This window comes from Mustela nigripes, chromosome 6 (assembly GCF_022355385.1).
Source record: "Mustela nigripes isolate SB6536 chromosome 6, MUSNIG.SB6536, whole genome shotgun sequence".
NCBI classification, from domain to species: Eukaryota; Metazoa; Chordata; class Mammalia; order Carnivora; family Mustelidae; genus Mustela; species Mustela nigripes.
Genome location: NC_081562.1, coordinates 4,057,444 through 4,081,661, shown reverse-complemented (window position 1 = coordinate 4,081,661; position 24,218 = coordinate 4,057,444). Strand labels below are relative to the sequence as shown.

The following is a 24,218-nucleotide window of genomic DNA, read 5'->3' as shown; positions in this document are numbered from 1 at the left end:
GGCAGCCCCGAGGGCTCAGGGGAGTGCCCCGCCCCGCCCCGCACAGGGAGCCCTCTTCCGCCTGTTTACTCCCCGGCCACCATCCGTCCCCCACAGGGGTCCCCCACAGGGCCCTGGCCCGGAAGTTCACAGGCCGCTGAACCTCAGAAGCTTCCCGGGTGGGCTGGGCTGGGGATAGCAACCAACTTTGAGACCAGGCCCGGAAAACTGTGCGAGGAGAGAAGAAATAATCATTAGCTCGGTGGCTCGGGCAGGGCAGGGCAGGGCAGGGCAGGGCAGGGCAGGGCAGATCCGGGAAGGCTGCGGGGAGGAAGTGTTTTTCGATCCAACCGGGTCTTACTCAGGGAAACCGATTCCAGACCCAGACGAGAGGCGGGACCCCTCGGGAGGGGCATGGCCGCGTGCTCCTGCGCCGCGTCCCCGCGGGGCCTGGAGTTCGCGCCGTCAACGGACGCAGCCCCTCGGGCACAGACGGACAGGCCCCAGGGCCTCGGGCCCCAACCGCAGCCCGTGCCACTCCGCGTGTGGGGCGCGCAAGCGCGGGGCCCTCGCGCCTCCCCCTGCACCTGGGCACCGCGCCCCGGGCTCCGCGCACGCTTCTGCGGCGCCGGGGGCGCCCGTGGGGGCAGGGAGAGAGACGAGAGGCGCGCGTAGTTTCCGAGTGCGAGGGCTCCGAGGGAGCGGGGCGCGGGGCTGGGGACAGGACCGGCGACTTCGGGTGGGCAGGCCTCTGGCCAGCAGCGCCGGCCTGGGGCGCCGAGAGCAGCCCGGGGCCCGCGCGCGATCGCGGCCCGGGGCGCGGCAGCCGAGCGGCGCTTCCAGCCTCTTGGAAACGCTCGCCGCGTCCCTGCGAAGTGCGCCTGCGCCCATTTCGCAGACGCGAGGAGCGAGGACGCGCAGCGCCGCCGGTGCGAAGGCGCGAGCTCTCCGCGCGCCCTCCACCGCGTCTGCGCCGGAGAGCCCGAGGGGGCGGGGCTCCCTGGGGGCGGGGCCGGCGGCCGAGGGGGGCGGGGCCGTGGCCTCGGCGGGGCCGTTGGTTTCTCGGCGGAACCTCCGCGCGGCGACGGCGGGCGTGCGGGGGAAGGCTTTGCGGCGGCGCCGAGGCCGCGGCCCAGGGGAGCGCGGCGGTGAGGGCGGCGCGGCGTCCGCTCCGGCTCCGGCCCCGGCCCCGGCCCCCGCCCCGGCTGCGCGCGCAGCCCTCCGCCCGCAGGCCGCCCTCCGCCGGCCCCGCCCAGCGCGGGGAGCGCGCGGCCGCCCCGAGACCCGGAGGTGAGGTGGACCGCTGAGCGGGCGGCGGGAGCTGGCCCCGCAGGTGAGGGGGCCGGGCCCAGAGCCCTTTTGGTCCCGGGGGCCCCTCCCCGCCCTCCCCGGGGTCCCCCCGAGACGCCCGTCGGGACCGTCGGGACCCCGAGACCCTGTCGCAGCCCCTGGCCCCGTCTGCCCCTGCCGCTGGAGGGCTCCGGAGCCCCGAAGCCCTTCGGGATTTCCCCTAGACGCCCGGACCCCCCGGGGGCCTCCGAGATTGCCCGGGACCCCCGAGCCCGCCCCGGCTCCCCCGTCCGGGCGCGCAGGCCCTCGGGGCCCTCTCTCCCCAGCGCCCCCTCCCCCAGAGCCCGAGGCCGCTGCATCCCCCCATGCCCCCCGCCCGGGGCGCCCCCTGCCTGTCCACCTCCTGCTCTGAGCGTCCAGGCCCGGTCGGCTGGTCTCCAGGCTGGTTTCTCAAACCCGAGGTCCGGGACCCCCGAGGGGCATCAGCGACAGCCTTCCCTGGGGCTGGAAATTGCTGATGATAATATAAAAGTGGGGGCGTCTCCTCGGTCACCGGCTGACCCTTTGTAACGGAGCAGGGGTGTGATCTCGGCCCCCACGTTTCGTGTGTGTTCACCGTTGCACTGAGGCCGGAGCAGGGACAGGGTTGAACTTTTAATGCTCTTTGGTGAGACTCCAGCGGCCCCGCAGAGGAGTCTCAGAACCCGGCTGAGCTGGTGGCGGGAGGACTGCGCAGGGGAGGGGGTCGGGGCGAGCCCGGCGCTGAGGCTGCCGGCTTGGCTTGATTTTTTCATTCTTGGAGCTGATCGTTTTTCTGAATGCCCAGTAGTTTCCAGGAATTGGCACTGGAGCTGGAGACGAAGAAGTCCTTGCTGTCAGGGCCCATGCCGGCGGGGTGGACCGGGGAGGTGAAGCAGGTCGGTAATTGTCACCCCGGGATAAGAGCCGAGTGGTGGCCTTGAGCCCAGCTGGGGTGGGAGCCCAGCTCCCAGGAAGTGGTTTCTGGAGGGCTTTTGGAAGGGGAGGAAAGCGGATGGGTAACAGGTGCGCTGGTCTTGAAGGTTGAGGTTGAGAAGTTTGCCACAGTCATTCCAGGGAGGGGGGTGGAGTGTGTGTTTGTGAGAGGGAGGGGGAGAGTGTGAGGAAAGGCAGAGAGTGTTGCCACAAAGCATAGCAGATCTTGGAAACAAGCGTGGCCACAGCACAAAACCGTCCTGGGGGACAGCTGGAGGTGTATTGCTTCGTTAATGAAAGGGTCCTCAGGGTAGTATTAGAGGGAGTCTTAAGTGGGGTGAATCCAGCTTCGTTCCCCGAGGCTCGTGCCCTTGGTCCTTTCTTGGATCACCGCTTCTGCTGTCTCCTGAGGAGATGGCGATGCAGCTCAGGGCAGAAGGAGGGTAGGAGTCGGTCCGTGGGGAGGATTGAGGGAGATTCCAGGGAGACCAGAATGGGGAAATGGGAAAGTCTGGCAGAGGGCAGGGTTTGGAGCGCAGAGTGGTGGAGAAGGGGGTGGGCGAGGGGGGTCAGGATGCAGGCACGGGGTCGGGGCCCACGGAGGGAAATGGGTTTCGTGTTCGTGAAGAATCCCTGGCTGTGGTGGTGGGGCGGGGTGGGGGCTGTTGTCTGGAGGAAGCTGGGTGAGAGAGAGAGGGGTCCTGGACCGGGGTGGTGGCAGTGGAGACCGTGGCTTACTCAGTGTGGGTGTCCTCAAGTCTGGACCCCGGAGACGGCCGTTCAGTCCTTTCCTGGCGTAGCCTCCACTATGCTGCCTGGAAATTGACTTTGGAACTTACCAGTCCCTGTAGGAGAAGTTTTGTCCTTTTGTCCAAAGGGTGGGTGGTCCCGAGGGCTTCATCAGGGTAACTGTATGTCTGTGTGTCACCGAGAGCCCAACACCCACACAGGAGATGCAGGCATGGCTCGGGGGTGGGGGTAACATGAAGGGGCAGGTTTGTAGAGATGGAGCAGCACAGAGGGTGTGGAGGTTGGACTTAGGGGCTCTGAAGGAGAGGCAGGTACAGATGGGTCCTGGGGAAATGTCCCTCCTGAGACCGTGTGGTGGTTCTCAGTGTCCACACAAGTTTGGGAGGACACAGGCAGTGGCCGAGGGCATGGGATTTTGGGTGGTAGTGAAAATGTTCTGGGTCTGTGTTCCCTGAGGCACTAGTCTCGTGCAGCTCTCAGGTGCTTAAAATAAAGCTGGTGGGACTGAAGAACTGAATTTGTTAGATTTATTTAATTTTAACTAATTAAATCCAGGAAGGACAGCCAGTCACATGCAGGGTGTAGTGGGAAGCATCCTGTTCTAGGCTGTGTTCTTTCCAATGTGACGCTTTCACTGTTTCCAGCAACCCTATGAGACGAGAGATAAGATTCCTTTTTTACAAAGGAAAGAGAGTCCCAGAGTTGAGTAACCTACGCCCATTTTGACTAGTACAACCAGCATGGGTGTTGTTTAACTCCTACCTACGGCTGGGCCTTTTCCTAGAGAACCTGCTAGAGCTTGGAGCCTCTCCTTGTGGAGGAGAGTGAAGTCCTTCTGCAAGGCAGCCTCGTTCCCGCCCAGCCGGCCCAGCCCTCCGGGTCAGGGCCCTCCCCGCTGAAATCATGGTGGATGGTGGGGTGGAGAGTCAGGCTAGACCAGAAACCTGCTGCCTCTTAGACCTTGCCTGCTGCCTCTTAGACCTTCCTCGTGGTGGCTGTTGCTTTTTAGCACTTCTGGAAAAGGAGCCCCATAAGAAAGCACGGGAAACTAGGTCAACCAAAACACCATGGCTTGTTATTTGTGAAGATTTGGTGGTAAAAAGAGATGCCTTAGTTGCAGTGAGTGCTTTAGATGAAGTTGGACTCACAGGGGAACAGGGAGTGCCCAGGATGGTGCGAGGTTAGGGGCCATGAGCGAGGAGCGAGTTTCTAGCTTGTCCCTAACTCCTTGGGGGGCTGGGACTAAGTCACTGCCTCACAGAGTCTCCATTTTCATTTTTCTAAAATTAGGGCCTCTGGCATCCCCTAACCATTTGGATCCCTTCAGCTCTAGAATTCTGTAATGTTACATCTCATTAGAGGTTTACTTTCTAGAACATCTTTTTCTTGGGATAGCTAAACGCTGGTGGTTCAGCCTGCCTTTAGTCCTTCGTGGGGGTGTGTCTTACCCTTACTGACTTATCATTGAGGACCGTGTCTGAGTTCATTGAATGTCTGATGGACAAACTGGAAAGCAGACAAAGCAGGTTGGCAGGGCTCTTGGTGAAATGTCAGATGTGTGTGTTTGCTGTTCTGAGCCACACTCGCGTCAGGAAAAGGTGCGCAGAACCGTATTTACCGTGGTGACCGGCCTCTGGGAGGGTTTGCGGTCATCCTCGCCAGATGAGGGGCGGTCGTGACGACCACTTGGTCAAGATCACAGCGTCGTTGACCGGATTAAGTGGGATGAAGCATGTAGAGTGCCGAGTACTGTCCCCTGAATCTAATAAGGGTACGGAAAACGTCAGTAATGAACGTGGCAGTTGGAACCAGACCGTGACTTTGACATTTCCTATGAGCTGCGGGTTTTGTTGTCCTCTTCCTTTGGGATATGTGCCCAGGTCAGTCTGGAGGCACTGGTTGCATGAAGCAAATGAATACATTATAACTGTTAAAATTAAGCTTTTTTTTTTTTTTTTTTTTGCTGTCGAACTTCTTTGACTGCCTTTAGAAAGTGATTGGTTCAATGTCACATGTTCAAATTAAGGTTTTCTGTAAACTGAAGAAAAATCGTTCATCCTAAAGATGCCCAGTTAGCACCGGCTGGAGGAGCTCTAAGCAGAGCCGGGGCTGAGCGAGTGCGAGGTCGAGCAGGAAGCCCCCTGATGGTCAGGGCTGGCTGCCGCTGCCCCGGTAGTTCATAGCGGGAAACATTTTACAGCTGTTCAGGAACCTTCAGGAACCTTCAGGATAGTGGCGGCACCGGAAGTTTGCACAGCGGTCAGTGGCGTGAGGGGTGGAACTCCCAGCTGACCCGTTTGGACGCGGCTTCAGAGAGCTGTCCCTGCTGGGAAGGGCTGGCGTGGTCTTGACTCCATATCTCGGGTTTTCCTTGGTGTTGGTGTGTCTGCACACCCCTCCCCCCGCCTCTGTTGCAATTGCAGTGGTCTCAGGGCTAAGCCTCTCCTGCAGTTCTGGAAGCTTCATTGTTGCCCATTCGTACCTTGTTTCCAGATCAGGTGAACCTAGTCATGCTAACCAAGCGCACCAGAAACACTGTTACCACTTCCAGATGGTTTCCTGGTGGTCGGAAGTGTGGCTGTCCATTGTCCTTGAAAACCTACTCCCATGACCCAGTGATTTCTGCTTCTGTGCCCGAGTCTACCTGGGCAGCCAGGTTGCTGTGAAAAAGGCAGTTTGTGGGAATCCCATCAGACTGAGAGGGGAGGATGGTGTGAACCGCTGGGTTCGGTGTCGGGAGCTCGGGGAGCCGCACCGGGAAAGGCTTGCTCCGTGCTTCCCAGGCTTCCAGGCCTGCTTGGGGGAGCGAGAGTACAGCCTGGCCTCCTTGTAGGACATTCTAGTCCTCAGGAACTGCACTGGGGCGGTGGATTACACTTAACTCCAGCTGGCCTTGAACGACACGGGTTTGGACTGTGTGGGTCCACTTACAGATCGTTTTCAGTAAATCTCCTGGATGTTTGAGACTTGTGACAATTTGAAGAAAACGGACAAGCTGCACGGCCTTGAACTAAAACACTGAGAAGTTAGGTATGTCCTGAATGCACAAGGTATTTGTAGATACTGGTCTATTTTAGCATTTACTACCGTCAAGTCTACAGAAATCTATCATAAAAAAGTTAAACAAAATTTAGACTGCACGTGACTTCTCAGTGGAGAGACAATGTAAACCGATATAGAGAGGCGGCATCGAAATGAACTGTGCGGTAATCCTGTCTGAGGGCCGGATTTTGTGGCTCCCTCTCGCTGCGCGTGCGGCGAGTTCACGGACCGCCCTGCCTGCCTAAACCCGTGTGCACATGTCTGCCTGTGAACGGGTCATCTCTCCGTAAATTTTGTGTCTCAATAATAAGTGCTCCCTTGTGCCTTTTCCTATTAGTAGTTCAGTTTTTGGGGGAGTCCAAACTTGGATGAAGATTTTCAACCCTGCGGGCTGCCCCTCACCTGTCCCCCGTCCCCCCCCCACCCCCGGTGAAGGGTCCACTCTGTTTCCAAGTCTCCTGTCTTCTGTGAGCAGCACATGGATGCGTCATTTCTCAGCGTGGGTCACTGGGTAACAGTAGCATGCAGTATGCTTGCTAGTATGTTCTACAAAGGCGGGCCCTGCTGCCAGTCACTTAGAGTCACAGGGACCCATGTTGGACTTTTTCCACGTGTTCTGGGAGCGTCTCATTCCATCACTCTAGGGATCGAGTACAGGTGACATAAAAGCTAACATCTGGAAACTTCGACAGATGTTTGCAGAATCCCCTCCCCTGGCGTGTGCAAGGAACGTGTGTGTACGTCCAAGTTCAGCCGTCTTCCCTGTCCTCGGGTGCCACACGGAGCGCGCTCCCCTCCTTGCTGTCACGCCGCTCAGAGTGCGTGGAACCCACGTAAACGAAGAGGTTTTTCTCAAGATGCTTCTGAGGACCCCACAGATTCTCATTTGTGCCTTGTGCTTGTAAAGTGAAAGTATAATTTGTAATAGAAAGTGGTTACTTTCCATTTTACTTTTTTCCTGTGCTAAGATTATTCTCGACCAGCATTTTGTCCTTCCCCCCTAAAGTGTGATTCGAGCGCTCCCTGAGCAGTTCATTCCTTTTCTTCTCTGGTGCTTTTCTCGTCTGCCTTTTCCGTCCGGTGCTCTTGCTGGTGGCAGAGACCAGTGGGGGCGGTAGGCGTCCCGGCCAGAGGTCAGTTCTGCTGGGCAGCGTCTGGGCCTGCTTCCACGGGTCTTCGGCTGGCCTCCCTGGGATCTCCTGCGGTTGTGTGTGACCTGGCTGTGGGACTGGCACCGACGAGCCCTAGGCAGCCTCTGACGTGTTGGGGGGTCAGGTGTCGGGCTGCCCGACGGTGTGCCTCATCTCCCCACACACCTCCCGGGAGGCCGTTCACCCTCCTGGGAGGCGAGACCGTGCTCTTGGGGGCCCGAGTGCCAACACAGCTGGCCCCAGAGTCAAAGCACTCACCAAACGCTTGCTTGCCGGTCCCTCCTTGGCCGGAGACGTCACACGATGAGGTCCAGAGTTAGGAGTGTTGGGACTGCACGGGCATGCTTGGCAGGAGGCAGGACGGCAGGCGGGGTCACGAGCCGTCCGGCGCAGTGGGGTTAGGGAGTTGTTCTGCTGGCTGTAAATCACGGGGGCCGTGTCCATGGTCGATTCTCTTTTGTGTTGGAGTCCGTGTGATGAACGTTTACTTTGCACTGGATGCTGGGGGTTCGCGGAAGAAGGCAGTGTGGCTGCTCTCAGGCCAGCTCATGAAACGCTCGGGGACTCAGGTTTGAAGAAAACATCCATGAACACTTTCATTCATGGCTTTAGATGAAAATGACAGAACTGCTTCTGCAGATCTGTGTTGGGGCCTGAGTTTGCTTTCAGAAAGTGCTGTTGGGTCTTTGAAAAAAAACGGGTTGCTATGATGACTTGGCTCTGGGCCTGCAAACTGTGGTGACGGCATGGTCACCAAGGAAACCAGAAGATGCAGCTTCTGAAGGTCTCTGAAGGCTTTTGTTGCTGTTGTGGCGAGTCTGATTGGCTTAGCAGAGTGGCGGTGAGTGTGGGAGCCGCCTGGCAGGGGCTCGCTGTCCTGCCAGAACGTCTGGGATCTGGCTCTGGTCGCTTTGGAAATCTCCTGTTTGGCTCTTGGTTTCAGAAGAAGGGGTTCGTGGGGAACTTTCTCGGTTCTGGGGAGCTTTGGCTGAGAGGCCAAGTCTGTGGACGGAACAGGAAGTGAGGCCGTGTCTTCAGCGCCGTGTCAGCACGAGCCCTGCATGTCTGCTTGCTCCCCACTGCGGGCGCGGGCTGCTCTCTCACTGGGGCCTTCCCCACCGGCGACCTTGCTTCCTAAATAAAGGTGACAGCGGTGTGCACGTCTAGGGGCCTCTCTGCCTGTTGCGGTTGGAAATGGGGCCTCCGTTGGACTTGCCGTCCAGGAGCCAGCTCGTGACCTTCCTCAGGCTCGGGCGCAGAGAGAGGTCTGAGCCTTTACACCAGTAATAGGCCGCGTGCGGGGGCTCGCTGGGATCTGCTCGTGCGTGTGCAACACCCCCCGGGCGAGGTTTGCTCAGTAAACTGGAGGTCACGTCGTTTTGGAGTTACGTGTAGCCCGCAGGGGTCTGAGGTGTTCATACCGTTGACCGATGTGTGTAAATGCAGTGTTTGGGTTCCTGGTTGGTACGAGGGTCCCGTGTGGGCCCCCGCAAGCCCAGAGTTGCACAAGAATCGAAAGAACCACAGGTAGACCTTTTGAAAGGTCTTTACCGTGGAACCGGTGAGGGGCGTTTCTGAAGTCTTCCATGGACCAGTGACCATTTAGAAAATCCCCCACGGTGTTGGGTAGAGGGGCCCGAGAGAAAAGGGTCCCCTTCGCAGGAGTAACCGGGGGGTGTGCGTGATTGGGGGGCAGAGCCGGGGGGCGGTTGGATTCGTCTGCTGATGAGCATCTCACTCTGACTCGTCCGCCAGGATCGCGTGGGTGCGGGCCTTACCTTCTGCCCGGACAGGGAGGTTAGGACTTAACTCGCCGGCAGCTCAGTGCCCGAGCTGTTCGCCTCAGCACGGCGAGCCCCCCCAGCACCAGACTGATGGGAGCCGCTGGGCTTCCAGAACCCAGCTGCCGGCAAGAACGTGTGTTCTATAGTTGTTAGAACCGGGGCTGGGAGAAGGGTTAGGGCAGCCGCTGAAATCTCAGGGCCGGCAGGCAGGCAGGGCTCCTTAAGGCAGTGGAAAGCCTCCGTATTTGTTACTGTCCTTAGAAGATATCTAGTAGGTTTCACGAGACTCTGGACTGAGATTGCTTAACATTGGGGGAGAGGTCGGGGGCGCCACCGGGAGTTTAAAGGAAGCTCTGAACCCTTCAGACAGGGGTGCGACGGGGCAGGAGGAGGCATCTAGGCGTCTATGCTGTCGTGTGCACATTGTCGGGGGATACTCTTAGGATTCCATGTAGCTCTAAAATCTAATGATGCCATAGGGTGATTGAGCGTTGTTTACTTACTGGGAAATTATTTCTGGTGACCTGATTCTGAGATTAAAAAAAAAAACCAACAAGACTGCATGTTCAGAAAGGTGGCTTTCCATCAGGGCACCCACTGTTCTGCTGAGCACTCTTCTGGAGAGTTTGCCGGTATGTGCTGAAGTATTTTACGGCATTCCTTAACTCAGCAATTCTACTTCTCAGAAATCTCTCCTAAAAAAATAGTTCCAAAATGGAGAAAAATCTTTGTGCCCAAAGATGGTTGTCAGGAGGTCCTTTTTTTTTTTTTTTTTTTTAAAGATTTTATTTATTTATTTGACAGACAGAGATCACAAGTAGACAGGGAAGCAGGCGGAGAGAGAGAGGGATGCAGGCCCCCTGCTGAGCAGAGAGCCCCATGTGGGGCTCGATCCCAGGACCCTGGGATCATGACCTGAGCCTAAGGCAGGGGCTTAACCCACTGAGCCGCCCAGGCACCCCAGGAGGTACTTTTTAACATATATATATATTTTTTTTTGAGAGAAATTTTATTTATTTATTCATTTGGCAGAGAGAGAGAGTGATTGTGTGTGTGCACACACACGAGAGATTGCACAAGCAGGGGGAGCAGCATGTAGGAGAGGGAGAAGCGGACTCCCTGCTGAGCAGGGAGCCCGATGTGGGGCTCAATCCCAGGACCCTGGAATCACGACCGAAGCTGAAGGCAGATGCTTAACCGACTGAGCCACCCAGGCTCCCCAGGAAATGCTTTTAATATAACACATGGAAAAAATGTGGGCTCTGACCTTTGGACACAAATGATGGGGAAAATGTAAACTATCTAGAGGCCATATACAAATGTTCGTAACAGTCCTTGCTCATAGGCAGTAGGGTTCTGGGCTTTTCCAACTTGATTTTTCTGTGTATTTCCTTGTTTACAGTAAATATTCTGGAGTTGGGTGAAAGTGATTCTGCAAAATTTGTAGACTGTGGAGATAGCTTGGCAATAGAGACCTAGCTGGTCTACAGTTAGTGTTTTACATAAACTAAGAATCAACTTTTACTTAGTTTTTTCTGACCGGATTTCAGTGCGGCAGACCTTTGATTTTAATGCCAGCTTGAACTCTCTTCGTGGTACTAACAAAAAAACTTGTCTGGGAAATGGGAGTCACTTCTCACTAATTTTTCTCTTTAGGATTTACAGATGGATCCAGCGGAAAAGACCACAAACAGAAGTGAACAAAAATCCAGGTAAATAAAGTCAGCTGCACCTTCACGCGGGTAGGTGGTCCCGTCGTCCGTCTGCTCGGGCGCTACGTCTAGCGCCTGCAGAGGTGAGCGCGGGGTGAGAACTTGTGTCAGGAGGGAAGCTCGCGTCTTCTGCCGCCGCTCTTCGCTTCTGTGGGAGATGTGTTCCAGAAGGCAGTCTTCTCTTTGCCCCGGGAGGTGACGGTCACCTAGTCTCCACGTGACACGTGGTCCCGGGGTCCCGTCGGAGCCGAGGCATGCCAGTGCCGCTGGAGAGCACTGTGACCTCCGGGACCGTGAAGCTAGATGAGGAGGTGTTAGCTCCAGTGGGGCTCGGGGCCTAAGAGGCAGAAAGCCAGCTTCGGCCAGCAGTCTCCTTACCTGTCCCTGCCGGCAGGGATCGTGCCGTCATGCTGGTATTACAGGCTCTCGGCAGCTTCAGAGGAGTTAGAAGTGCGAGCTTTTTGTTCCCGTGTGTGTCACTTCAGCGGATGCTTACCACCCCGGGGGCCTCAAGATGAGCAGGACATGCCTGTCCCCAGGTCGCTGGGGGTCGAGGGCAGAGCACGAGCAAGAGATGTGCAGAAGGGAACAGCACAGGCTTCATCCTCTGGGGGCGTGCGGGAGCGGAGGGTGTGCGTGGCCGTGTCTACCCGCACACTTCGCCCGTGTTCCTGGACGCTGTCTTTCCTTGAGGTGGCGATACTCGCCATGGTGACTTCTGTTCTCCCCTTCCGTTGTTTCAAGTAGAAAGTTCCTGAAAAGCCTCATCCGGAAGCAGCCGCAGGAGCTGCTGCTGGTCATCGGGACGGGCGTCAGTGCAGCCGTGGCCCCCGGGATCCCTGCCCTGTGCTCCTGGAGGAGCTGCATCGAGGCGGTCATCGAAGCGGCCGAGCAGCTGGAGGTGCTGCACCCGGGGGATGTGGCGGAGTTCCGCCGCAAGGTGACGAAGGACCGGGACCTGCTGGTGGTGGCGCACGACCTGATCCGGAAGATGTCGCCTGTAAGTCTTTCCACATAGGCGCTTCCAGCTTCCCCTGGGGACGCACTTCTGGACCCGGTCGGTGGACCCGTGACCACCACAGCCACGTCCACGAGCCGTGGTCAGGCCCTGCGCTCTGCAGAGGGTGGCTCAGGAGCTGGGGGTCTCGCGTCCGGGAGACTAGTCCCTGCGACAGCCGTGGCCGTGCCGGGTGCACTAGGGCTCCTCGAGTACCCCCCGCCAGCTGGAGCCTGAGTCTGGGCGGGGCGTCTGCCGTGTCGCCGTGCCGCGGGGTTTCCTGCTGTGGGCGGAGGGGTGTTCTTGAGGTGCGTTTTGGGTGGAAGCAGGCCAGCCACAGATCTTCAGATGACGGCGGCTCCGCAGACTTTTGCGGATGGGAGAGGTTAGAGCGGCTTTGTCTGCACGTAGAGGAGACGTAGAGGGGACGGGTGGGAGAAGGTCGCTGAGGGGTGCCCTCGAGGCAGGGGCGCTGGTGCGGCTGTGGGGCTCCGCCTCGGGCAACTGCTCGGCCAGGTCAGCCGCCAGGAAGCCACGAAGCATGGTAGAAGCTCGTGGCGGGTTTCCGCTCGCTCCTTCCAGACTCGTTAAAGCACAGCCATCCTCTGAGAGTCCAGGTGGGGGTCGGTGTTGGAGATGCTGCACAGAAAGCAGGAAAAGGAGTGTGCAGAGCCGCTGGGGAGCCTGGGAGAGGTTAGCTGCCGTAAAGACACCCAGCTATTGGCTTCCATGTAAACATTTGGGCCAGCAGCTGCAGGGGAGCAGGTGTCTTGCCAGTGTTGGGGCCCTGGGCCCTGTCTTGCTGCTCTGCCATCTTCCTGGTGTGGCCTCTGCCTCATGCTGTGAGGTCGCAGGAGCTGGGACGGTGTGCCTGTCCAGCCAGGGGGACGCAGGGGCAGCTCCTGCCTCCTCCCCCCCAGGGCCTGATGCAGGAGGCTTATCAGCCATGTGGCCGCTTCACACATGGATGTACCCAGCTTTCTGGAGCCTGGGAAGGGTTTTCAGCCAGACAGCTCTCCCCCATGGGGCTCTTCTGTTAATACGGGGCTCCTGCAACCTAGGGCAGGCTGGCCTGCCGCCCATCTGGTAAATACGGCTCCGGGGACACAGGTGCGCACAGCATCTGGTGCCGCTTTCCAGCTGTGGCGCAGAGTCGAGCAGGTATGACTGCACCTGGGGATCCCACACAGCCTCCAGCAGTGGCTCTCTGGTCCTTCAGAGACGGGGTGCTAAGGCCTGTCCCCGGAGTGGGGAGAGGGGCGAGGACAGAGAAGTGTGGGGGTGCTGGGTGGCGTGGGGGGCATGTTCGGGCGAGGTTCGCTTGGAGGAGAGGCCGGCGAGGCCAACACTTGTCTGGCCTGGTTAGCGCCCCCGCACGCGTGGAGCGTAACTATGCTTTACTTTGTGTATTTTGTGAAACTTCCTAACGCAAGTTATAGGAGGCTTGTCTGGACGGCGGGGTTCCCTGCACCCCGCCGAGCAGGCTGAGAACTGGGCGGGCTGGGGGGCGCTGTATCCATGCTCCCGAGGAATCCAGCAAAGCGCAGGAAGGGCGGTGAGCTGGGAAGCTTGAGGGGCTGGCGCGGTGGATGCAGTGACGGATTATGGGGTGTCAGCTGCTGAACGGGACAAGTTAGGCCGGCGGGGTGGAGACCCGGGTCCATGCTGCCGAGCCAGTGGTGTGCCGGTCTTCGTGGTGGTGGGACGGCCCTGGGAGCCAAGGTGCTGCAGGGTCAGAGGGTGGCAGCCTGGGCCAGGAGTTCTGGAAGGGTCCCGCTCTTGGTAGTGATAGGTTTGGGATGTGACCAGAGGCCGGATGACTGAGACGGGACGAGCTCTGTGGAGGAGAAGCCGTGATACGGGACGGTCATTTCAGTGACCGAGAAGGCAGCAGGGACTGTGACAAGTACAGCTGTGCCTGTGCGGCGCTCTCCGGGGAATCTGTAGTCTCTCCTGTGGTCTTCAGAGCCTCCCACGATCTGCCCCCGGGTCAGCTCACCTGCTGGCCTTCCCCCTGCTCCTGTCCTGGGACGGGGGCCCCTTGCTCGCCCTCGGACCCAGCCGTGCTGCCGCTACCTCAGTGCCTTTGCACTTGCTCTTTCCTTTGTGTGGGACGCGCTCTCAGAGGCCCTTGATTTTCAGAGGCCCTTGATTTCCTTAGTTCTCTAACCAGCGCCCCTTATCAGAGGCCTTCCCTGGTGCCCTCTGGCCCACCAGCCCCTGCCCCCAGCAGCACGTGGCTTTACTTCCCCATGGCATGGGCCACTACAGACGTATCACTTGCTGTTTGTCCGGGGTCTTTGTCCCTTCTCTAGGGTTTCAGGAAACTCGGCGAGTCCGGGTTTCCTTTCTTTAGAGCCAGCGCCTGGCGTACTGCTGCTCAGGGGCTCGGCGCTTGAAAGAGGACGCCTTGTAACTCCTGTTCCGCCTCTTCGTAGCGTACAGGTGACACCAAGCCCAACTTCTTCCAGGACTGCCTGATGGAGATTTTCGACAACCTGGAGCAGCACATCCAGAACCCGCTGGTGCTGCAGTCCATCCTCAGCCTGATGGAGCGAGGCACCAAGGTGCTGACCACCAACTACGACAACCTGCTGGAGATCTTCGGGCAGCAGCAGAGCAAGCCCATGGAGTCTCTGGACCTGAAGGACAAGACCAAGGTGCGGGCTGAGGGCGGGAGCGGCGTGGGGGGGGATCTGCGCTGCGGGGGGCACGGCCCGAGCTTCCATTTTCCAGCGCGTTAGTGACCGTGAGGCTGACGGGTGATGCCGTTCCTGTCTCCGGACTTTGCTCACCACCCGCCCTTGTCTTTCTCGTGTCTTCTGTCTGGCAGGCTTCCCACGTGCGTGGACTCCTTACAGGCCGGGGCAGGGGTGCGGGGAGCAGGGGCAGGAAGGGCCACGATCGCCCCCGGTCCTCGTGCTGTGGAGCGCAGGTGCTCCCGCCCTTGCTTATGCGTCGGGATTATGCCACGTGGAGCGTTTTCATCTTGGCCTTCTTCCTTACTGTCCGTCTTTGAGCCTTTTGCCGTCATGAAGCGTGTTCAAAAGCACGCTTGTAAGCCGCAGTGTCCCGGTTAAAGGACAGTTGTCCTTCTCTTACCATTAGCGAATTCCTATGATTATAAGGAAGGCTTTGGTGAAAATCCTTATGCTTCCGTGTCTTTCTGTTTACTTCTTTAGGGTAAATTCCTAGAAGAGTTGTGGGGTGAGAGGGCGCGAGTATTTTAGGCAGATGATCCGAATTAGCAAATTGCTTTCCAGAGAGTAGCCAGTTTATACTCCCAGCCACACAGGAGAGTATCCACTTCCTGCATCTTGCGAGCACATGGTGTCACCGGAAAACAAAACACATTTCCCCCACTGAGGTGAAAATTTTACATTTTGGTTTCTCTCCTTGCTTAGGATGATCACTTGTGTTTCTTTGGTGACATGTTTGTGTCTGCTGCGTATTTATTCAAGATTTTATGTCCTTGCAGATACTGGGCTCCCCACTCCTCATCTGGCTCCGCCCTCTGGGTGGTCTTGCAGCCCCTCTGCACAGAACCCCAGATCTAGAGGTGGCCCCCCCGTGAGGCCCCGCGTAAGCGTGTGACTGCGGCCCGCTCAGACCCCGGGCTTCTCTTCTGCAGCTCCTTCCCTAGATCTCGGCAAAAGCCTGGCAGCTGGTGATGTGCCTGTGGGACAGCCCATGGGGATGGGTCACACCCTCTCCTGAGCCGTTAGTGACACGTGAGAGGACACGTACTCTCCGTGCCCGAGCCACCTGTCCCCACTGTGAGGCCTGCTTGCTGTTGGGAAAAGTGTCTCTGGAAATATGCGGCCGAGGGCTTGGGACTGAGCTGCCGGTGGGCTCCTCTGTTTGGGTCCAGCCCACCAAGCTGTGGGGGTGTGTCTAGTCGTCCAGCGTCCTCCACCCTCGGGACCACCTGCCGCCGTGAAGGCATGAAGGATAACAGGCAATTGGTGGGATGTGCCTCTTTTTAAGGACTTTTGTTCTGGGTCTTGAGATGAAACCAGTGTAGAGCTATTTGATGTTGTTTTTTCATATCTATTTTTTCTGGACGTAAACACTGCATATACACGCAGGAATTAAAACACAACGTGTCACTTAGAACCTAGAAGTTCTAAGTGTCACTTAGAACGTGTCACTTAGAGCGTCCTCTCAATCCCGGAGTGTCACCCTCTCCAAGTGTGTTGTGGTCTCAGGCTGGAGGCGGTTTCTGCGCAGCTGTCTGGCTACCGCCGTCCTCTTGGACGGGGTGGGAGCACCAGCAGCCCGGTCGCCCTTGGGCTTTGCGGGTGGCAGTGTAAAGTGAGACGGGTCCCTCGCTCTCTCCGGGGTAGGTCGGAGGAGCACGCGTCCAGGTGAGAGGTTTTCCTCGTCTGCCTGCTTCAAGTAACGCCCGCTTCCCCCTTGTCTCGGCTTGCTTCTGGCAGGTCCTGCAGTGGGCCAGGGGGCACATCAAGTACGGCGTGCTCCACATCCACGGCTTGTACACGGACCCCTGCGGCATGGTCCTGGATCCGTCGGGCTACAAGGACGTCACGCAAGACCCGGAAGTAATGGTACGGCCCGCCTTCGTTAGGCCCTGCCTGTGTCCCTTGGGCCGTGGTGGCCACTAGTTCCTTGGTGGCCCTCCGGGTAGTCTCTTAACCTCCAGGCCTGCCTGCCCCATGGTGCCCACGCCTGGCCCCGTTCTCAGCTGTCTCTCCAGATGCCTCAGACTGACGCCGGCGCTCACGCGGTGAGCCCCGATGTTGTGGGTGGCCTGCGGGGCCCTGTGCTCTCTGTGTGCTCTCGCTCGGGGGCCACTCCTGCCGTGTCCTCTGTGTGTGCATGTGCGTGTGCTTATGTGTGTGTGCGCGCGTGTGCTTGTGTTGTGTGCGCACACACACTTTCAGGCACCTCCTCTCCTGTCTCTGCTTGGCAAGCGAGCTTTTAAAACCTAATTTTTTAGTTTCATTCTCTATGAAGCTTTTTTATATCCTGGAAAAAATGAAGAGTGGAAAAGCTGCTTTTCAGCTTTTGTAAAGTTTTTTTATTAGTGCACTTAGAAACCACAGTATCTTCGCTGAGTCCCTGGTTATCCAGGGGTCAGGTGCTCTGGTCCTCATGCTGATGCTGGCCTGTGGCCCATGGCACAGGCGTGGCCCGACGGGTGACTGGTCACCGTTGGGGACTGAGAGAGGCCGGGGTGGACACAGGCCTCTTGCTAAGGTGTCGGGTGTCTGAAGCGGTGACTCCCCATTATCTGCCTGAGCGACCCCCTGAACCTTTGCCACTCTCTCTGCCCTGCTCCCTGGGGTCACTGTCACGGGTCCCCTCCCTCCTCAGCTCTTCTGCCCTCACTCCCGAAAACCCCCTTCTCCTGACAGCAGCCCCCTGGTTCCCCTCTGTGATCTGTGGAGACCATCAGTTCCCAAGCATGTGTGCAGTTCTGAACAGAAACAATTGGAAAGTTCTTGTTTTGTGTTCTAAGAATTTAGAATTGTGCCCGGTCCCCGAGAGCCAGGTTGAGGGCTGCAGCACCAGATGGCTGGCAGCTGTGGCGGGCGTTAGGCTGTGCGCACGCTGAGGCACACCTAGAGTGTGCCTGGGATCTGCGTGCCTGGGATCTGCACCCGTGACCCTGCCTGGGGGAGGAGGGGGCTCCCATGAGTGCTGAGCAGGGACTGCGCTCAATGTGGGCCCGCGGGCTCGCCTGTGGCGCCAGGCGGACGTGACCAGCACATCTGGAGAGCGCGCCCCTCTCGCCGTGTCCCCAGCGAGGCTGGTGGGGAGGGCCTGTCACTGGGCCCCTTCTGAAGTGTGGGTGCGTCGCCGGCGGTCGGGCCGAGGGTCCTGCGGTCTTATGGGCGAGCGCTGCAGTCTCCCCGCTGGTCTTCTAGGAGGTCCTCCAGAACTTGTACCGCACCAAGTCCTTCCTGTTCGTGGGCTGCGGAGAGACGCTCCGGGACCAGATCTTCCAGGCCCTGTTCCTGTACTCGGTGCCCAACAAGGTGGAGCTGGAGCACTACATGGTCGTGCTCAAGGAGAACGAAGACCACTTCTTCAAGCACCAGGCGGACATGCTCTTGCATGGGATTAAAGTCGTGTCCTACGGGGACTGTTTTGACAACTTTCCTGGCTACGTGCAGGACCTCGCCACGCAGATCTGTAGGCAGCACAGCCCAGGTAGGGGTTTTTCCTTTTCGGCTTCTCCAGGTGCAAGGCTGAGAGAGTTCTTTCCAGTTCTTCCTTTTGTTTCGAGATACAGATACAATTTACACGCCATAAAATGCAACGGAGACATGATTCTTATACCACTAAGTTCCCGGGCCCTCCAATGACCCTTAAAAGGGCGAGTGTGTCAAATAGAAGGTCGGTGCGATGGTGACATCTGTGCACGGGACGTGAGCGCGTCGAGCTGTGCCGACAGCAGTCTGCGGCTCTTCCGCTGTCGGAGGACTCACCACGCACCTGGTCACCTCAGCCAGGAGATGGCGCCCGCCAGCAGCTGCGGGGGGACGTGGAGGCTGGGAAGGTGCAGAGCCCTCATGCACCCTTACCCCTTGCTGCGTTTCCCAAGTTCAGGCTGCAGAGGCACAGAATGCTCTCACCATAATGCATGACCGTGTTCCCCTGCGGGCCACACACCTTTTCAAGTGATTCTCCTGGGCCAGCTCTTGGCGAGCTGCTAGGAATGACCAAGATGACAGAGCAGATTTCAAATTGGTTGTCCCAACTTAGGGCAGTCAACGGTTTTGAGTTTGGGTCATTAAACATGGATGACGCAGACTCGGAAAGGTCTGGACTGGCTGGATTTAATTACAGCAAGAAGCCAGCCCCGCTGCCCCAGGCAGGGGAATTGGGTCAGCCACTGAGCCGCTTGCCTGTGCCTGCTGTGACCTCAAAGACTAGAGGGTGCCAAGGTCATGGGTAACTGGATACACACAGGGTCCAGCAGCGTCGTCTGTCCCCGCTAGTGCCAGTCAGAATCGCGAGGGTTAGTTAGTGCGCCGGCTTCGGGTGCACGTCCACGGGGGAAAGCAGAGTCAGGCCACTAGTCTGTCTCCCGAGGCAGAGAAGGAGCCAGGAAGACGCTTGCTGGGCCACACTCTGCTCTGTTTCATCTCCTCAGCCTTCATTTCCGGTCCCAGTGTCCATGGCCACTAAGTAGGTGATCTGACAGATGGCGAGAGCAGCTCAGAGAGGGGTGTCAACTTGCCTAGCTCATGCCCAGACATTTTGGAGCTGGGACTGGAATGCAGTGTGTCCCAAACAGGCCCACGGGCCCGGCTCTGGAGAGGGGCGGAGGTGCTCCCCGTCCTGCCCCTACCCACAGCCACTCCTGCCTCCGCATGCATGGCTCCCCGGGGGACCAGGACCTCATGGACACCTGCGTGAGTGTGGGCCACATTCCCGGACCTGGCAGCTGAGTGGGTCTAACGAGGTGTCGGGGCCAAGAGATCTTTGGATTTATAATCCGTGACCCGGTCCTTAAGGACGTTGTACTTAAGGTTCACGAAGGATCTCTTGACCAGAGAGGGTGGTGTCCCAGCACTGGCAGTCCTGACGGTGGCAGCGGGTACATGCCCTTTCTCCGTGTGTACCAGCAGCCACATGCCGACCCCCTGGTCCCCACGCCGCCACTGGGTGGAGGAGAGGAGAGGCGCTTGCTGGCTTACTCTCGCCCCCCGGGACGCTCGAGCTGGCATTCGGGGTCCCGGTCACTGTCGCTGTGCCTCTCTGAGCAGGCCTGGCTGCCGTCCCTGCCGCCGGCCTGAGGAGGAGGAGGCCGCTAAGTCTTGGCTCTGCTGACTGTTTTCCTTTCTCTCCAGATGCTGACCGAGTGGACAGCACCACACTGTTGGGTAAAGCAGATCTTGATTTTTACCAGCCGGGTTTTTGCCTCCACGTTCCGTTACCTTCCTGCCACCGTAGAACCGTGAAAGTGTTTCCTGCAGTAAATCCCTAGGCCGTAGTGACCCACATTCAGTGGAGACAGGGGCCAGTGGGGTCTTCACGATGGTCCCTGCGACAGTGCGGGGATCACAGATGTGTCCCCACCGTGGGGAGGCGCAGCATAAACCCAGCTTCTGTGCTGGCATCTGAAGGTCCTTTCCTGTCCCACAAGTACGAGCCGCAGGGCAGTCGGAACCAGGTTCGAGTCGAGTTTGAGCCCCGGGTCTGCGTTGGAGCAGCCCTCCGGGCCCCTCGGACGCCTTCGTCGCAAAGGTTCTGAGTGTCCGTACGCGTCTTCTGCGTGCTGCTCCTCTGCTCTGGCTGGTGACAGTCACAGGCTAGGACCGGGTTTGGTGGCCGCGGTGGCCTCCTGTGGGGGCCATCTGCTCGGGTCAGTGGGGTGGGGGTGGCAGGGACCCCGCCAGCGTCATGCTCCGCCTCCCATCTCTGACTCGTCACCCCACGGAAGGACGCCTGTAGTCGAGTCACCCCGTCACCCGTGACTCCCACGTCCATCCTTTGGGACAAAGAGCACCCTGGGGCATCTGGCAGGGTTGCGGGCCGGTGCCTCAGCACAGTCAGATTTATAAACGGGTCCTTGGGGGGTGGCTTCTGGAAGAGATTGGCTTGCAAGTAAAGGTTTTGGTCTTTCAGGGAACGCGTGTCAGGACTGTGCCAAGAGGAAGCTGGAGGAGAACGGAACAGAAGTCTCCAAACGGCCTCGGCAGTCGGACGCGGGTACGGTGCTGTCGGTGCCCTGCGTCATCGGGAGGTCCGGCGGGGTGGCGCGGTGGCGGGCACGGTCTCAGGTCAGCCTGCAGATTTCACAGGGCGCGTCCGCCACGCAACCACGGCCAGTGCACCGAGCAGTGTCATCGGGCACCTGGGGCTACCCGCTGTCCTGACCTATGTCCCCTCAGTCTCCAGAATAAACCACTTCCAGTCACTATTTCATTTTCCCTCCGTCACGGACTGAGCTGTTTGTAAACCCGTTACCCGAGTGGATCAGGCCCAGGGCCTCCGGGACGGGGTCTGGTGGCGCTCACCCGGCCCGGCCTCCTCTCTCGCGCCTCATCTCTCGCTGCCCGTCGCGGGTGGGACTCCCGGCTCTGCCCTGGACCCCCTCAGCCCCCTCAGCCCCGAGCCTCTTCTCTGGGGGCAGCGCTGGGTGCATGGTCACGGCCCAGGCTGGAGCAAGCCTCCCGGCCTGTCTGTGGGTCGTCGCTAGGTTGGGGAACAGAAGCGCTTACCTCGGTAAAGGCGCCCGCCTTCCCGTCCTGCTTCCGCGACGTGCGAGCTGCGTGGCGGGGCTGGCGTCGCTGGCGGGGCATCTTCAGTGTCGGGGCGGGTCATCTTTCTGTTTGCTGTCTACTGGCGTCGCTGCTGTTGCGCTTTATTTTTTGAGGAGTTTCTAGATTACTGTTTGCCTTGTCCAAAAACTCACATTTCAGTGTTTTTAACGTGTCATTCTCTTGGTCATACCGCCCGGCCCGCTTTCCTGAGACCCTGACCTTCTGCTCCGCTGGGCGCTCCTGGCCTCCCGCGCCACTGCCCCGCTCCTCCTTCCCTGCACAGACCCCGCGGGAGCTATCACAGCCCCATGTGCGGGGCGCTAGCTCCCCGGGGCTCGGGGGGCCTGCGGGTGTCGTCTTGTGGTCCTGCCCCTCCGCACATGGTAGGGGTACGGGTTTTGCTTCCCACTTTCCGAGGGACTCCGCGGTCTCCGGGTCCAGGGTTCCTGCTGGGAGAGTCTGTTGCGTACCCAGGTCTCGTGACCTTTGGGTGATCTGCTGTTTTCTGTTTTGGAAGCTTTCAGGATCATCTTTTCTCATGTTCAGAAACTTCACAAAGGCGTGTTTAGGCGGCCGTCTTTTTTTCTACACTTGGCTCAGTTCCGCCCCCTGCTTCGCCAGCCCCGGGTTAACTGTGGTTTCCTTGTTTCTTTGGCCTCTGTTCCTTCCCCCTTGATTTCGTCCTGCTTGGAGCTCCTGGAGTGATTCCTGCGGTCTCTCATTTTCTCTCACGTCGTGTTCATTTTCAGTCTTCATTTTTTCAAAAGCTTTCTGGGAGGTGCTGTGAATGGTGTTGTAGCCTTTGGGTTAAATTTTCATTTTGAGAGTGTTTCCATCCATTTCTGAGAGCTCTTGTTTTCTCATTTATTTTCTGTCGTAGTATCTTCTGCCCCTGTGACTGTGACAGCTTCTCAAATCTGTAGAGACACTAGGGGCTTGCCGGGGTATCTGACTTGACTTCATTTCAGAAAACACTGGGACTGAGGATTTTCAGATAACAGTTAATTTTTAATTCCTTTAAATAAGAAAATCTCAGCACAGTGCTCTCTTCAGCTGATAGTTGAGAATGTCTGGGGCTGTGAAGCACGTCACCTGTCGGTACCTGTCACTCAGCATTTAAATGAATGCTTGGGGGCGTGTTTGAGTGGCCTGGGATGCGGCGTTTTCCTGCCGCAGCACAAGGAGCTTGTGCTGTCGAAATGGTCTGTTGTGGCTAAAGAGATTGCCGAGGAGGGCAGGGGACGCTGAGAGCCAGCTCTAGGAGCGGCTGCGCGCAGTGTCGCTCCCGGGTAGGCCTGGTGGCAGGCGGCCACTGAGGCACCCCTGCAGCAGGGCCTCCCGCATATACCTCTGTAGGGGGAGGATGCCGTTGGAGCAGCAGTTCAAGTAAAGTTCTTTCCAGTCTACGGCAGATGTTTGGTGTGGGAATTCAGCTAGTAGGGACATCTGTAACCAAGTCAAATAAAAACAGTGAAATGAGCTTGCACTGGCTTCCTCCAGGACAGGTGGCTTTTTCCGGCAGCCTCTCTCCTGCTCCTTGCTTTCGTCCTGCCTGGGACCGCTCGGCCACTGAGCGAAGCAGGCAGATGTGTCTGTTCTCAGCCCGCAGCGCTGCTGCTGTGCTTGCGTGCCTGTCCTCCTGCTGGCCCCGGGGCACGTGGCGCTGTGGCCGGAGAGCCAATGGGGCTCCAGGGTGTCCCCCCGTGCCAGCACCCCCTGCCACCGCCACTTTTCCCTGGGCAGGCATCTCCCCTTCTAGAAAGCCTTCCGGGTCCCCGTGGGCCGGAGCGCGAGGAGGAGTGTGGCCGGCTGTCGTCTGCTCGGCTGTCCCACAGTGCGCTCCTCCCTGCCCTTCGGTGGGCTCCTGCCATCGGCATGGTGGCATGGCCCCCACCGCGGGCTGACCCCCGCAGTCTTCTAGGAAGGGAAGGGGCACCCCACCTGTGGGTCGGGATTCCCTGATGGCGTGTACGAGTCAGAGCCATGTCTAGGCCATGGCTCCTGCTGCTGTCTGGAGTCACTTTGAAAGCATTTAGCAGGAAGAAAAGCTGTAGATTGTTCCGGAACTAGATCCTCTTGGAAGTCCTCCTTTAAGCCGAGTTTAACATTTCGTATCCCTTTTTTTCTTTTTTTCATTGAAACAGATGATGCTGGAGGGTCTTGAAATCTTTAAAACCAATAAAACCTGCAACTTGAAAACCAGCCTTCTGTAACCGCAGTGCCGTAACCCAAACGATGAGGAATGTTCGGAGACCTCCGCGGGGGCTCTCTTCCCCAAACCCACCCTACCCCCGACGAGCTGTGTGGCCGCGCGGCCTCGGAGGCTGGTGCGATCCCACCGTGGGCTTTGGCTGCTCGGGAGGTGAGGCGCCGCGGCGGGGCCCGCTGTGCGGCCGGTGGCCGGCTACCTCAGGGACCGCGCGGCGGGCAGCCAGTCCGGGCCTCCTGGCTCCTGCTCCGCACGCCCCCATCGTCAAGGTGGTTTTCCTAATAAAAGGGGAGGGTGAGGACTGTCTAAGCAACAGGAGTTGCCAAAGAGGAAAAAAAAACAACAAAACTAGACACTTAAATTTTCTAATCTTTCTGTGGAAACGTCTGTTACTGTAGAGAAACGCACACGTGTTTGTCGTTGGCTAGTGGAGCGGGAGCCGGTGCTCGGAGGCACGGCACCTGCTGCCGAGAACAATGTGTTTGAAAAAGACCAGCTCAGTGGGCTTCTCCGGAATTCCCTAATTTTGGTGACTTCGGCTCCCGAGAACGGCAGGCCCGAGCTCGGCAGAGGCCCCGGACGGCAGCGGCCCCGGATGGCAGCTCCCTCCCGGCCGAGTCCACTTGCCGGCCACCGGCTGAGAACCAGCAAGTGCAGCACGAGACCAAGATCAAAGCTTTTAGTTAGAGGGTCGAGTCCAAGTTTTCCGAGTTTTTATTCTATGGGGTAAGGTCCAACCTTTCTGTCCATCTCTTCTGAGTTTCTTCCTCCAGCCCAGTTGTTAGCAAGGCAGGCAGAGCCTGCGGTCCGGGTCTGCTGGGCACAGAGTGCCGTGCCAGGCGCTGCTCCAACTGTGACCCTGGCGGGGACCCTGCTTGCTTTCCCTTTCAGAGGCTGCTGTTTTTGATGTGGTTTCTTGTGAAATCCCACGACACTCTCATTGATGGCGCTAGAGCTCCCCCCGGTAGAGGGAAGGTTAAGAACAGGAAACACAAGGTTGGGATGTGTCATGCGTGGGAGAGAAGCCAGAGACCCGCTTAAGACTTTTTTTTCTTTTTGAAGCATGAAAAATCTTATGTTATTCTGGTCATAAATAAAATTTTAACTTCAA

The 24,218-nt window shown here is 58.3% G+C and overlaps 1 protein-coding gene across 8 annotated transcripts; it reads left to right on the top strand.

The window, feature by feature from the left end:
• The first annotated feature begins 1,210 nt into the window (after nucleotides 1-1,210).
• On the top strand, nucleotides 1,211-24,218 carry FAM118A (family with sequence similarity 118 member A). Of its 8 annotated transcripts, none has more exons than XM_059401794.1 (10): nucleotides 1,211-1,312; nucleotides 2,099-2,186; nucleotides 10,607-10,662; nucleotides 11,407-11,662; nucleotides 14,131-14,319; nucleotides 16,099-16,227; nucleotides 17,551-17,836; nucleotides 19,483-19,515; nucleotides 20,261-20,344; nucleotides 23,043-24,218. In XM_059401794.1, the coding sequence occupies exons 2-10, from the start codon at nucleotides 2,154-2,156 to the stop codon at nucleotides 23,060-23,062; spliced, it is 1,086 nt and encodes a 361-aa protein (XP_059257777.1). In that variant the 5' UTR covers nucleotides 1,211-1,312; nucleotides 2,099-2,153; the 3' UTR covers nucleotides 23,063-24,218. The 8 variants fall into 8 exon arrangements, with proteins under 8 accessions (XP_059257777.1, XP_059257780.1, XP_059257778.1 ...); XM_059401791.1 differs by having other exon boundaries at nucleotides 1,215-1,312; nucleotides 14,098-14,319; XM_059401793.1 differs by having other exon boundaries at nucleotides 1,216-1,312; nucleotides 11,410-11,662; nucleotides 14,098-14,319.

What these genes read in the sequence shown, in the direction of transcription:
- FAM118A (XM_059401791.1), top strand. Translation starts at nt 2,154, where the DNA reads ATGCCGGCGGGGTGGACCGGGGAGGTGAAGCAG. An exon ending in AGAAGTGAACAAAAATCCAG is followed by an intron (nt 10,663 to 11,406) that starts GTAAATAAAGTC and finishes CGTTGTTTCAAG; the next exon opens with TAGAAAGTTCCTGAAAAGCC. An exon ending in CTGTAGGCAGCACAGCCCAG is followed by an intron (nt 17,837 to 19,482) that starts GTAGGGGTTTTT and finishes CTTTCTCTCCAG; the next exon opens with ATGCTGACCGAGTGGACAGC.